Source organism: Dasypus novemcinctus, chromosome 3 (assembly GCF_030445035.2).
Source record: "Dasypus novemcinctus isolate mDasNov1 chromosome 3, mDasNov1.1.hap2, whole genome shotgun sequence".
In the NCBI taxonomy this organism is placed as follows: Eukaryota; Metazoa; Chordata; class Mammalia; order Cingulata; family Dasypodidae; genus Dasypus; species Dasypus novemcinctus.
Window position 1 is genome coordinate 132,030,527 of NC_080675.1, and position 13,717 is coordinate 132,044,243.

Consider the following 13,717-nt stretch of genomic DNA (forward strand, 5'->3'; position numbering starts at 1 on the left):
ATATAATAAAACAATAAATGTGAAAATATAAATATGAACTTTTCTAGAACAAGGCAGAAGAAAATAGATATTAATATATTTGGTGCTCTATAAGTAATGAGTTCTGTAAACATGCAGCAATTTCAATTGTTACCACTGTTTTCATTATTATGAATTTTAAAATACTATCCTAATAATTGACTAATTTATCTCTCTAACTTATCTCTAACTATATACATACACATATACACAAAGAACATTACTGAGATAACTTGTACTTTGAATATGGTGAATGAGATTAGATAATGTTATTGTGTCAATAAGAAATTTTCTTACTTTTCTAACTAATAAATTTCTCTTTTCCTAGAGAAAATGTCTTTGTCTTCAGGAAATAAATGCTGAACTATTTAAGGCAAAGGGACAGTTTGTATGCAACTTATTGTCAAAGGATTCAGAAAAGAAATTTATATATATAAAAGAGTGAATGATAAAGAAATCAAGACAAAATATAAACGACTGGTGAATCTGAGTAAAAAGTATGTAGGAGTTATTCATACTATTCTTGTAACATTTCTGCAAGTTTGAAATTATATAAAAATTAAAATGTACAATGGGAAATAAACAGGTGACAACATTTAAAAACAACAACCAAAAACAAAACTCTCCTAAGCAAATGGATCAAATAGGAAAATTTTTTTTAATTATTAAAGAATTGGAGAAGTACAGAAAAACCATGCAGAAAATACAGAGTTCCTGTATACTGCCCCCACCTTCATTGTTAACATCTTGCATTAGTGTGGTATCTTTGTTCCAATTGATGAAAGAATATTATTATAATTATACTATTAACTATAGTCCATAGATAATTTAAGGCTTCACTGTGTTCACTCAACATGATATCTTCAAGGTTTATCCATGTTATTGCATGTACCAGAACTTTCTTACTTTTTAAGGCCAAATAGTATTCCATTGTGTGTATATATACCACATTTTGTTTATCCATTCATTGGTCAATGGACACTTGGGTTGCTTTCATCTTTTGGCAATTGTGAATAATGCTGTTATGAACATTGATGTGAAAATATTTGTATGAGTCCCTGCATTCAATTCTTTTGGGTATATACCTAGTAGTGGGATTACCAGGTCATATGGTAATTCTATATTTAACTTTCTGAGGAAATGCTAAACTGACTTCCCAGTAATTTCACTTCTAGAAGAAAACTCTAGAAGTTTTCATTGTGCATAATAAAATATCCACTACAATATTATTTGTGATAAGGGGAAAATGTAAACAACACAAATATCCACCAAGAGAAGAATGAACAAATTGTAATATAAAATGGGACCATTTACAGCCATTTTATCCACAGAGGAAAAGTCGCAAAAATATAATGCTGAATTTAAAAGCAAGTTTCAGATGGATATATGGAGTATAAAAGTTTGAAAATATACAAAACAAGGCTATTTATTTTTATACCTACATACATATGTTGCACACAGACGAGACTGATAGCAAATTCAAGATTTTTGGGACTTGGCCCAGTGATTAGGGCATCCGTCTACCACATGGGAGGTCCGTGGTTCAAACCCCGGGCCTCCTTGACCCGTGTGGAGCTGGCCCAGGCACAGTGCTGATGCGTGCAAGGAGTGCTGTGCCATGCAGTGTTGTCCCCCGCGTAGGGGAGCCCCACGCAAGGAGTGTGCCCCGTAAGGAGAGCCGTCCAGCGGGAAAGAAAGTGTAGCCTGCCCAGGAATGGTGCCAGCCACACAGAGAGCTGACGCAACAAAAAGAAACACAGATTTCCATGCAGCTGACAACAACAGAAGAGGACAAAGAAGACAACACAGCAAATAGACACAGAGAACAAACAACCAGGGTCGGGGGGAGGAGAGAGAGAGAGAGAGAGAGAGAGAGAGAGAGAGAGAGAGAGAGAGAGAGAAGTCTTTTTTAAAAAAGATAGCATTTCCTCTGAAAAGGGAAAAATGAGACTAGATTTGGGAAGAGGCGTATAGATATACAGGTATTCTATTTCTTGACAAAAATGGGAAGCAAAAATGGCAAATTATTAGAATTTGATGGACTTGGGTAGCAGGGTGGTGTGTATTATATTGTGTGTTTAAAATAATTTTTTTAAATAAGCACTCCAATTTTTAAAAATATGTAAACAACACGAACATGTAAGTCATGAAGAAATTAAACTAGCCAATAAAATTGGGAATAGTGGTGAATTCAACTTTACCTCATTAGTAATAAAAGAAAAACAATTTAAAATGTACAGGTACCATTTTGGCTTATCAGTTTAGCATGGAATTAGGAAAATGTTCATAGCTAGAGTTGACAAGGATGAAGGATGAGGAGAAAGAGGAATGCACGGCTGAGAAACTTAATATGATACAAATCTACTTAGTGGCATATATGAAAAGAAAAAAAAACCACATAACTTTTGTCTCAGCAATTCTATTTCAATGAATTTATGCACAGGAAATAATTAGAAATGTGGACCAAGATTTATTGCCAAGTATATTTGTAACAGCATTGTTCATAAGTTTTTAAAGTGAATGAAAAACAATAGTGAATTAAGTCAATTATGATACAATATAGAATGCAATGCTCTATAGCTATTTCAAATAATATTTAAAAAGGATACTTAATACCATGAAATGTATCATTAATATGCTGTTAAATAAAAAGGCAAATTAGCAGAGGGTTTGTATAATATGATTGCATTTGTATTTAAAAAAATAAATATATACACAAGAAAAATAATTTGAAAGTAGCCATATAAAACATCATCAGTGGTTATCTCTGGATGGTAAAATTATGAATCTTTTTGTGTTTTTAGTTTTACTATTCTATATTTTCCTATTTTTCAATAATAAACATTTATTGATTTTATAATAGAAAATGTTATTAAAAATAAAACATTCACCAAAGTAAGCTTTCGTTGATTAAAGATTTAAATATAAAATCTAATTATGGAAGAACTTGCAGAACATTGGAAAGTGTTTATCAGCTCTCTGGGGGAATTTTAACTTTCTCCACTTTGAAGCAATTGAAATGATTGCACTATAAAACCTGGCATTACGAAAGGTTTCTTTTCAAAAAAGGAAATATTTTTATCAGACATTATAAAGAATTAAGCTCTATCATAAATAGCTAATTCAAATTTGTAAAATAAATGTCAAGAGGCCAAAAAGATAAATGGGTGGAAGGCAGGACCATTCCTAGTAGGAAATAAATTAACAGACAAACGGTGAGAAAACATTCATTCTCACTAGAACTAAAAGAAATGTAACTGAAAGCAGGCTAATGATGACCATTTGCATATTCTAAAGGAACAACAACAACTAATTAGTGCTAACATCCAGTGATGGTGAAGCTGCCCAGAAATTGCCCCATACATTCATTTACAACCACTTGGTTCATACTCTTTGGCTAGAAACATTATCACTGAAAAATATTCATAAGAAATAATTTGGCCCACACAGAAAGGTCCCTCGTTATCATCTTGTGCTCTAAATGCTGGAATGCTCAAGGCTCAGGCTCCGGATGCCTCTCTTCCCTCCACATACTTGCTGAGGACCCCAAACAGAACCCTCCAGCCCAGCAGACCTCTTCCTCATGAGGATCCAGGGGAAAGCAGGCCAGAGATTAGAATTCTCTGGAGTGCAAGCAGTTCAAGGGGTCTGGACACGGTCAGAGGGGGAATGAAGAAAGGAGGAGCCAGAGGAGTCAGAAAGACAAGATTCATCATCATATTAAGTTCGTACACTAACAACTGAACATCCAGGCTTTCTCCGCTGAGGAGTACCAGTGAGGCCCCAGAAACTCCCCAACGGCAGCAGTCCTCAGTTCACCTGGTGGCTGCCAGGTTTCCGCTGTCCCTGATCCCCACCTCCAAAGCCTGAAGTAATTATCTTTGTGAAGCAATCTATTCAAGTTTTGGCCTCATCACAGAAGCTGGCAAGTAATTTACAGTGGGCACATGAGCACTCCCTTCATGCATTTTAGGAGAACCCTGCCCTGCCAGGAGCCAGAACTTTCCCTCTGCTGGTGGCCACCCTGAGCCCCTGGGGCACCACAGGTGCCTCCTGGTCCAAAGTGAGGAAGCAGGATTGTTCGGGCCCAAGGTTCACTAGATCTCTCTGTTCCACAAACACACTTATCCAGCCAGTCTGGGGCTCACGCGGGCCTCCGCTTCACACAGGCACCTTGATTCCTTGGAAGGTGTTAGGACGTGCGCCATCCTTTCCTTCCATGACCTTCTGAGGTAGGAATCCCAGGGACCATTAGCTCCATGGTGTAGAGGTTACCACTTACCTACGGCAGAGCTGGTCTCAAACCCAGATCTTCTGCCTTCAGATCCATCTCCCTCTCCGTGACTCCAGTTTTGTCAAAAGCAGGTCTTTCTGTAGATATTAACGGCCTGCCATTTGCCTTCCCTGTTTGTACATTGCCTGTGAAAAAATGGACGTGGGAAGTTACTTTTCTATCAAGAGCTAAAACAAGCTATTCTGACTTAGAGACCATACGATAGAAAAAAGAAACAGTCCCTGGAGGCAGTGGCCTGTGTAAATCTGAGTGTGTTCTCTTACCATCTCAAAGAACCAAATTACACACTGACTGACCTCTGAGATCTAATCACAGCTGTTGCCTAACCTATTGAAGAATGTTTTGCTCTCCTGAGTGTCCTCCGCGTAGGCTGACAGTCAGATTAGGTGATAGGAGAGAACGTTAGAGTAAAACGTGGGCCTCTCCAGGCCATCACTCCAATTCCACCATAAATTTACAAGAAGCCCAAGACACAGCAATATTTTGTCTTTCTATCCCTGAACTTTGCCCAAGGAGAAGGTAAGAGCTCCTTCTCCTGCCTGCCTCATTCAGAGCGAACCCTTGTTCAAACCATCTGCTGAAACAGGGAGTGCATCCATGGGGTTCTCCCAAATAATCTGGGGGTTTCTCCAGGAGAGCTGAAATTGGGATGGATAGGGTCAAACCTATGCAGGTATCCTGTCCCTAAGACACCCAGGAATTCCCCTTTGGGGTGGAGGAGATAAAAAGACACTTACCTCCCACCCCAGCTGGACACAAAGGGAAAAAACAAACTTCCTGAGGACAGGTTTGCCCTCACTCCTCCAGCCGGGGCTGTGCCCATGCTTTCCTCTGGTGCCCCCGAGGGGCAGGCAGACCTCAGCCCTGGGACCTGGCCCCTGTGGTCTGAGGAGTTAGACTCCAGAAGGCTCACTGGGATCTCCTCATCCTCATCTGCCACAACAGCGGTGACTTACCTCTTTGGGCCTCCTTGTTGTCTTCTACCCTGGGAGGATCCTTTCCACAGCCTTTCCCACTCCAAATCTATGTTTTCTACGGCCATAACAGTATGCCCTGAGGAAACACATCACTTCTAAAAAATTTGTTTTATTTTATTTTTTTAATTGTATTTTTTTTTAAGATACATAGCTCACAAAAAATGTTACATTGAAAAATATAAGAGGTTCCCATATATCCCACACCCCACCCCACCCCACTCCTCCCACATCAACATCTTTCATCATTGTGGCACACTCATTGCATTTGGTGAATACCACTTCGAAATTTTAAATTCAGGAGATGGCAGGTCTAAAATAGGTGATGAAAATTATTCCAAAAAACAACAAAGCAAATGTTGGTGAGGGTGGGGGTGGAGGGAGGATTTATTTTTTTATAGAGAAAACAACTTACACAGTTAATTTCAAAACTGAGAACAGGAAACAGACCCTACCGATACTTAAAAAAAATAAAAACTCTAAAAATACTTTTGTTCTTCATTACAGTTGGTTAAATGGAAGGAAACGAGAATGGAAAGGAACACATGAGCAAGAGGAGAAACAAAGAGCATGAAAAAGATTGTAGTAAATTTTTTTAAAAATAGCTGGCATGTATCATGGATTTTCTTGTCAAATCTTCCCCCAAACCTATAGTAAGTACAATTACTAACTCTATTTTAATGCGAGGAAACTGAGGCACAAAGACCTTAAGCAGTTTGAGTTAATGTGGCTAAAAGAGAGGAGCTGGCATGGAAATCAAGTTATCTAATTGAGCCTCCACTCTAGAGACAAAGCCTCCACTCAAGAGACAAAGATACCGAAATAGACAGCCTTTCCTATGGAAGGAAACTTATCCCGCAATCTTTAGAATTCTACATACTTCCTTTGTCATTTCTTTAGCAATAGGAATTGTTGAGAAAAAATTGTGCTTTGATGGAAAACTATGCATCGTCTACACACTGCACAGCCTTCCTGGATCTCCTGATCCTAGTGGTCATTCCCTTGAGCTATTTTACAACTCAGTAAATTGTGAATACTATTTGCAAGAAGCAAATTTTGTTCTATCCTGTAGAAGTTCAATTGACTTCCTTGTGGAAAAGCTAGTTTTGCCTCTATTTGCATATTTATTTCAACATCCCTTTACCCATATAAATTCGTAATATTTTTGGCTTCTACTTTAAACGAGTTATACTACCCATACCAGTTTTCTCACTAAGGAGTTAAATAAAATATTTACCATGTGTTCATTTTTATATCTAAATGAGATTCCTCTGCAATCTTGTTTTCGACTTCTATTTGTTTACTAGTTAAAAAAAAAAATAGAGAAGGAAAAGTTCAACTTCAGTCCAACCCTTTTCAAATGAGAACATGTTCCAAGCTACGATGGTTAAGCTAATGTGTCAACTTGGCCAGGTAATTGTGCCCAGTTGTTTGGTCAAGTAAGCACTGGGCTAATTGTAATACAAGGACATTTATGAGCTTTAGTCACCAGTGAGTTTACTGCATAGATAGCTGATTACATCTACATCAACCGGGGAGATTGCCATCAGCAATGAGTGATGGTTTATTCAATCAGTTGAATGCCTTAAAACGGGAAGTGGTTTCAGCATTTCCCAACTCATCTTTGGACAGCCAATGTCTCCCAGAAAACTCATCAAGGAATTTCACTGAACTTTCGTTGGAGTCCTTGGTTTGCAGCCTGTCTGTGGAACCTGCACTTGTGCATCCCCTCGGTCACATAAGAGGCTCTTATAAAAATCTCATACTATTTACAGATAGCTCCTGTTGATTCTGTTTCCCTAGATAACCCTGACTAATACAGCTTGGAACTGGGAGTGGTTCTTGAGGAATAGAATCTGAAACATGGCATGTCTGTGGTGGTTCTGGAAGTTTTGCAATTGGTTCTCTATTCAAGTGGCCTCAAGGGCTCTAGTGACTCCCTTTCCAATAACAAAAAGGCCACTAACAGCCCATGTGATTGGCACTGGAGGTAGGCAAAATATCATCACTGGATTCTCCTACTTATATGTTTATAAGAAGCAGGTATCTGGGTGAGAGTGTTTTCAACAACTTAACAGAGTTTTAGACTCTGGAACCCCAGGAAGTAAACACACAGAGAAGCAGATGTGTGAGAAAGGAGAGAAGGCTTCATTAGACACGGCAGGGGCCTGGGAAATGAGATGAGCCATTTGCCTGATAGTCTACAGTTGGAGAGAGCAGAGCAGCTAAGTCTGGAGAGGTTCAAGGCCCAAGAAGAGAGGAACCCAGGAAGCCTGGACCCTTGCAGATGTTGGCAGCCATCTTGCTCTAACACATGGCAACAGACTTTGGTGAGGGAAGTAACTTATGCTTCATGGCCTGGTCAGTGTAAGCTTCTACCCCAAATAAACACCCTTTATAAAAGCCAACAGATTTCTGGTATTTTGCCTCAGTAATGCTTTGCCTGGCTAAAAGACAAGCCAACTCAAATTAATGAGATTTCCCTTCTTGTTTTTGCTGTATTCCCATACGGTATAAAAACTGTGCATACAGATCAAGCAGTCACCCAATAAAATCTTGGCTATTTTCACTGTGGCAGCTTGACCTCTGGCAGGAGTAAAAGAAGGTAGTTGTATTCCAATGACATGATCCTACGAACTTCATAAATTTCATTTTGGAAGTGGAATAGAGCTGAGATGTAGGAAAGCCCAGATCGGTCCTGGAGAAAGGTAGCTGTGAAGGGATTAAGGGCTTGTGGTTGTTGAGGGGACTAACCCTGAACTCACACAGTCCTGATTCCCCTCTCTCAGCCTTTTGCTGGGGGGGTAGCATTGTGCCAGTTCTAAACTCCCACTGTAAAATTAGGGAGATAATGGTTCCAAACCAAGTGCTACTCTGATTAGTATTTTTCTTAGAACTTCAACCAGAGGCCGCCATGCTCAGGTTTGTCCAGTTCCTGAAGAGAAAGACAAGAACATCTGATTCTGAATATAAAACCCTGTTTCTCTCATCATTAAACAGTAAAATATTTATTTCTTTTATTTGGATTAACTTCTTTATCACCATTACACTAAAGAAAGATGTTACAATCCAGGTCATCAAATGCCAATCTCTTGAAATCTCTATTTCTTCAAGAACCACTTAAATTAAAAGAGAGGAAGAACTGGGCAATTTTTTAAAAATCTAATTATAAAATCATTATTATTTTAGACTGAGGATTGCAAACCAAAGTGTAGTGTCAACCAAATTATAAAAGTCATGAAAGCATTGCTTAGAAAGAAACCCCTGAGTCCTATAGACATGGGAGGTGCTGATAACTTCTCTGGAGGCTCCAGAGTCTGAGAGGCTCAGGCTTGCCCCCTTTACAGCTCATGGGAAATGAAGAATCCCTGATCAACTGCTGGGACTTCCAGACATGAAAATGACCAAAGATCCCACTAATGGATCTACTGAGATGTCAGATGCATTAGTGGAGTCAACTAGATTCTATAGAGCCTATCTATCCCACTAAGGCAGTCTCCACACCTTTTGGAAAGAGCACCTCCATCAGTTTAAAAAATTTTGAGCATCCCCAAAATATAGATATTTATTTGTTAAAAATTATATAGCATCAGTAATATTTTATAGTATTATATACCAATCATATAGTACTAATATAATATAAAAGTAACATAAGCAAACATAAAATTTTCTAAGATGATATAAGGAAAACTGAAAGGTTTATTATTCTCTTCTTGTGCCCCAATAGATTGCTCAATCACCACTCTGAGACAATGGCTCTCAAATTCATGTGACCAAGAATGACCTGAAGAACTTGTTAAAAAAAAAGAGTATTCTAGGCTCCAGTCCTAGACATTTTGATTCAGTTGTTCTGGGAATAGGCCCAATAACTTGACCTTTTTCAGGGACAAAGTATCCAGACATTGGGAGGTGAGCACGTGGTCCTCTTCATCAGTCCACACTGATGCCCCTTTCCCTATCTCCATGGCCTGTCTGCCCTGGAGGTTAACTGCTGCCCTCACCCCAACCAGACACAGGGACATCTTTTGTTGATCTGCCAACACACACACAGTCATCCCCTCTCTGAGTTCCTACCAACTTCTTGCAGTTTTTGGAATGTCCCCTCTGCTCTCAGACCCATGGATAATCTCCCCCTCCATCACCCATCTCCAAAGCCTAAGAGACTCTCTTACCAGTGATGGGAGGTAGGAGGTGTCCTCCCTTCACACTCCTTTAAAACATTTTTAGCCTTTTGTTTGTGTTTTGTTGCTTAGAATCCATTTGCCCTGGGTTCCTGAGTTTTTGGAAGAAAAAAATATTTGCAGACTTCTCTCTACCTTGACCCCTGAGTGGGAAGGAGAGCAAGAGGAAAATAACGTTAAGTTTATCTCTCAAAATATTATCTCAGCCATACATTACTATCACCACTTTACAAGTAGGGAGACTCATTAAGAATAATGTTAACACCTCCTGAGAGCCTCCTTACTGCTCAAATGTGGCTTCTCTCTAAGCCAAACTCAGCATATAAATGCATTTCCTTCCCTCCGGCATGGGTCATGACTCCTGGAGATTATTACCAAGCACCAACTAGCAATGCAACCAGACAAAGACCTTGACCAAATGGGGGAAAGGGAAAGACAAATGAGTTTATATGACTAAGAAACTTCAAAGTGAGTCGGAAGGTCATTCCAGTGGTTACATATTGGCAGGATCTTATTGACTGCTACAATAAATATTGCTCAAATAGCAGGGCTCCTGAGGGCTCTGGAGACATCCAGACACTATAGGCAGAGCTGATAGCTCAGGCATTTGGTGCCCTGCCAGTGGGCCCTACTTTGGAATTTATGCTCACCAGCATGACAGAGTTGGACTCAGTTGTGGTTTCTCTACACATGGCTCTTTTGCCCCTTCTATTTGAACCTATAGTTAGTTGATAAGTTTATGTCCAAGAGACTAAATCTTTGGACTGTCCATGTGCCAGTTGGGCCCTGAATCTCAGCAGAGTTGCAACATCTGTTCTCAGTTCATTGGACTCACCCAGGACAACTAACAAGGAAATGATGGGCAATGATCATCCCAAGGAACAGAAGGAGTCTACTACTGCAAGCAGGATAGACCTATCCATCTGCCCCTTGGGATCTAAGACCTCTCTCGATTAGAGGTAGAGTGGGCATCACTATCTCAGAATCCTCAAGATTGGGAAATGAACAATGGATTAGAGTAGACTTACTGTTATTCTACTATAGACTTATTGTTATTCTGGCAATGGGAGAACTTTTATCATTGATATAGAGGCATTGGCCACTAGAGGTTCTGAAGGGAGGGAGAGGGAAAAATAGGTATAATTTGGGGGCATTTTTGGGACATTGAAATTGTCCTGAATGATGTTGCAATGACAGATACAGGCCATTATATATCTTGTCATAACTTACAAAATTATATGGGAAAGAGTTTAAACTGTAAACTATGACTCACACTTAGAGGCAATGCTCCAAAATGTGTTCATCAATTGTAACAAATGTACTCCATTTGTTACATCAAGGATCTTGATAATGGGAAAATGTGGGAGGTGTAGGGAGTGGGGCAAACGGGAATCCCCTACATTTTTATTTTATTTTATTTTTTTAATTAATTTATTGAGTATTATTCATGCATAAACATACATAAACAATAAGTGTATAATAATAGTTGTGAACTTACAAAACAAACATATATAACATCATACAAGACACTCATAACTCACCTTATCACCAATAACTTGCATTGTTGTTAAGTCTGTTTAACTAATGATTAAAGAGCATTGTCAAACTATTACTACTAACCAAAATATTTTCCCCCAACTAACCCTGTTATTATTATTTTTGTATCATTTATATATGAACATACATAAACAATTAAGTGTAAGTAAAATTGTGAACTTAATCCCCTACATTTTTAATGTAACATTTATGTATTCTAAATATCTTTTTTTTTTTTACTTTAAAAAAGTATACTTAAAAAAAAGAGTAAAGTTAAGTAACGCATCTAATTTCATGAAGCAAAGTAAATGGTAGGCCAGGATTCCCAGAATCTGGAAACCTTATGCTCTCTGAATTCCTCCCTTCTCCCTGGCCAGCTTCAAGGAATCACTGCAAAGCCTAAGCCTTAAAAACAACCCCAGGAAGGCAGTGTCGGTGATGGAACAGATGGGGAGAATTTGGGTTGAGGTCATGGCAATCCCACCCCCTGGAAGGGAACAGACAGCCACTCCTTCTTATTACTTCCCCAGAGAGCCTCACAGACCTTAAGCTGGCATGGGATGGCAGTCAAGGGATCGTTGGTGGGGCCAGCCAAGGAATTATGAGAGCTAAAACAAGAAAGTGTGCTCTGCAGATATGTTTGTTGGGGTTTGGTGTTCTGGCAGTTCTCGGATTCTTAGGTGTCTCTAATGAGCTATGCAGCACAGAAAGGTGGGAGGTGGGACTGGTTACCACCAGGACCCAGAGGAGAAGAGGTGAGAGGTGAGAGTGGGCCCAGGAGAGAGGAGCCCAAGGCAGGTAGTCAGGCCACTTTTAGGGTTTATGGGGAAAAAGAAGTGAAGTGGGATCCCTAGTTCATGCTTAACTACACAGGGTAGGAAGGAGCCAGCCAGGGCAGAGGTTCCTGCTCAGCAATCGGGCATCTGACTGGATGGTCCCCAAGTTGGCACCCTCCAGAAGGACGTGCAGCCACAGGACAGCATGTAGTTTGGGTTTGAGCTGAGATCAAGGACATCCAGACTTTCAGGTCAGGCTTCTTCAGGCTATGATCACCAAGTTATCTAACTGCCCACTCAGCATTTCCACTCTACCCTTTTTCCATCACTTACATTGCATTCTACCAATCTATATAGATTCCTTAGTTTTTACGTCTATTGTTTTTTCATCTACCTTCTCCCCTCCCCTGATACACAGAAGCTTCACGAGCAGTGGAATCTTTGCCTGCTTCATTCACTCCTGTATCCCAAGGGCTAGAACAGTGCCTGGCATGTAGTAGACATGCAAAAACAAACACACAAAAAACACAAGTTGAACAAATGAATGAAGGTGAAATAAAACTAGAGAGCCAAAGAATATTATAAAAGCCCTACACAGCAGCATGACTCCAGCAGGGTTTCGCTGACAACCAAAGCCGCCGCGGACACAGCTGGAACACTCATTAACCCAGAGGAGGAAAGGGTGTGTTTCCTCTAGGCTCATCCCTCAAGGGGCCCACAGCGAGGGCATCAAGTTCTCCTTCTGCTCCTCCTCACACGGAGGTTTCCGGAGGTTCTCTGCCCCTTTCTGCTGTAGAGCGCAAGGAGGCTGCCCCACCACACCCTGGCCACAGGCATTGCCAGCTTTGCTGAGCTCCACAGAAAATGGACCCTCTGGGGGCTCTCAGCACAGCGAGCCTTTTTCTTCCTCTTTGGCTTAGCCTGAGATTTGAAACAGCCCTTCCCTAAGCCAGCACCCCCTGGCAGTGCTGTCAGAGGGAGATCCAGGCAACCACAAGGGAGACACGTAACCCTGACCTTTGACAGAATTTCCAAACACAACACATAAACTTTAAATTGATTTATTTGGAACTGTGACCTTGGCCCAAGAAGGTAAGAGTACACGACAAGGTATTGTATTTCCAAAATGGATCGTGATTAAAATAAGATCAATCATTTTGGTTTAAGATTGAGTTGGATTTAGGGTTGGGGGCAGCAAGGAAAGTGAACACCAGATAGCTGGTTTAAAGGTTAATTATTAATGGGCCACCCTCCCTAACGAAGTATCAATAGGCAATCTGATCTCTTTAGCTTCAGAAATTAGCAAGAAGACTTCGGACCCTGAGTGACACAGGAGAAATGGAAGTTTCCTCGTGTGTCTCTATTTTCTTGGTTTTGTGCATCTTTATCCAAGCAAGTACCTGTGGACAAAGCCTGGGACTAGGTAAGAGCCTGTCTTTTCTACAAAGATGGGTTGGTTTTCTTTTTTAAATGTGTGTCACAAAGAACCCAAGTGTCCTTGACTATGTGGGACAGAGCTTGCTTCAAAGCGTTCCTATTCGTGGCATCACAGGTTCGAAGACGGAACTTTTAGAAAACACTCAGAGAATGGTAGTCTTGTAAAATCGCCTGCAGTTAGCAGCAAAGTCTTTCTCATATCTGATTCAGAAAGGGCCGTGCTAAGCTGTCTTCAGTGGAAAATAATCTGAAAGAGTTTCAGATCTTGAAATTTAATCTGGCATCTAATTTGCAATTGGGGCGCACAGCTTGCAATGAAATGCTCTGTCTTGTTGGCTTGTCTAATTGCCTGGCTCTCTCAGAGAGAGAGGAATGCATAAGAGTCCTGTTTCCCAGGACTAGAGAGATCACTGTACATTATGTAGACTTCATTTTTCTGCCAAAATTTCACTCTGAGACTGTGGAATCATCATAGCAGTCACAGCCGTCTTGTCTGTAAAT

The 13,717-nt window shown here is 40.2% G+C and overlaps 1 protein-coding gene across 1 annotated transcript in view; it reads left to right on the plus strand.

The window, feature by feature from the left end:
• The first annotated feature begins 12,562 nt into the window (after positions 1-12,562).
• Positions 12,563-13,717, plus strand: part of LIPC (lipase C, hepatic type) — a 138,853-nt gene continuing 137,698 nt past the window's right edge. Inside the window, exons 1-2 of the mRNA XM_058294267.2 lie at positions 12,563-12,871; positions 13,070-13,202. Of these exons, the coding sequence (XP_058150250.1) occupies positions 13,118-13,202 (85 nt within the window). The 5' untranslated portion in view covers positions 12,563-12,871; positions 13,070-13,117. The remainder of the gene's footprint in view (positions 12,872-13,069; positions 13,203-13,717) is intronic.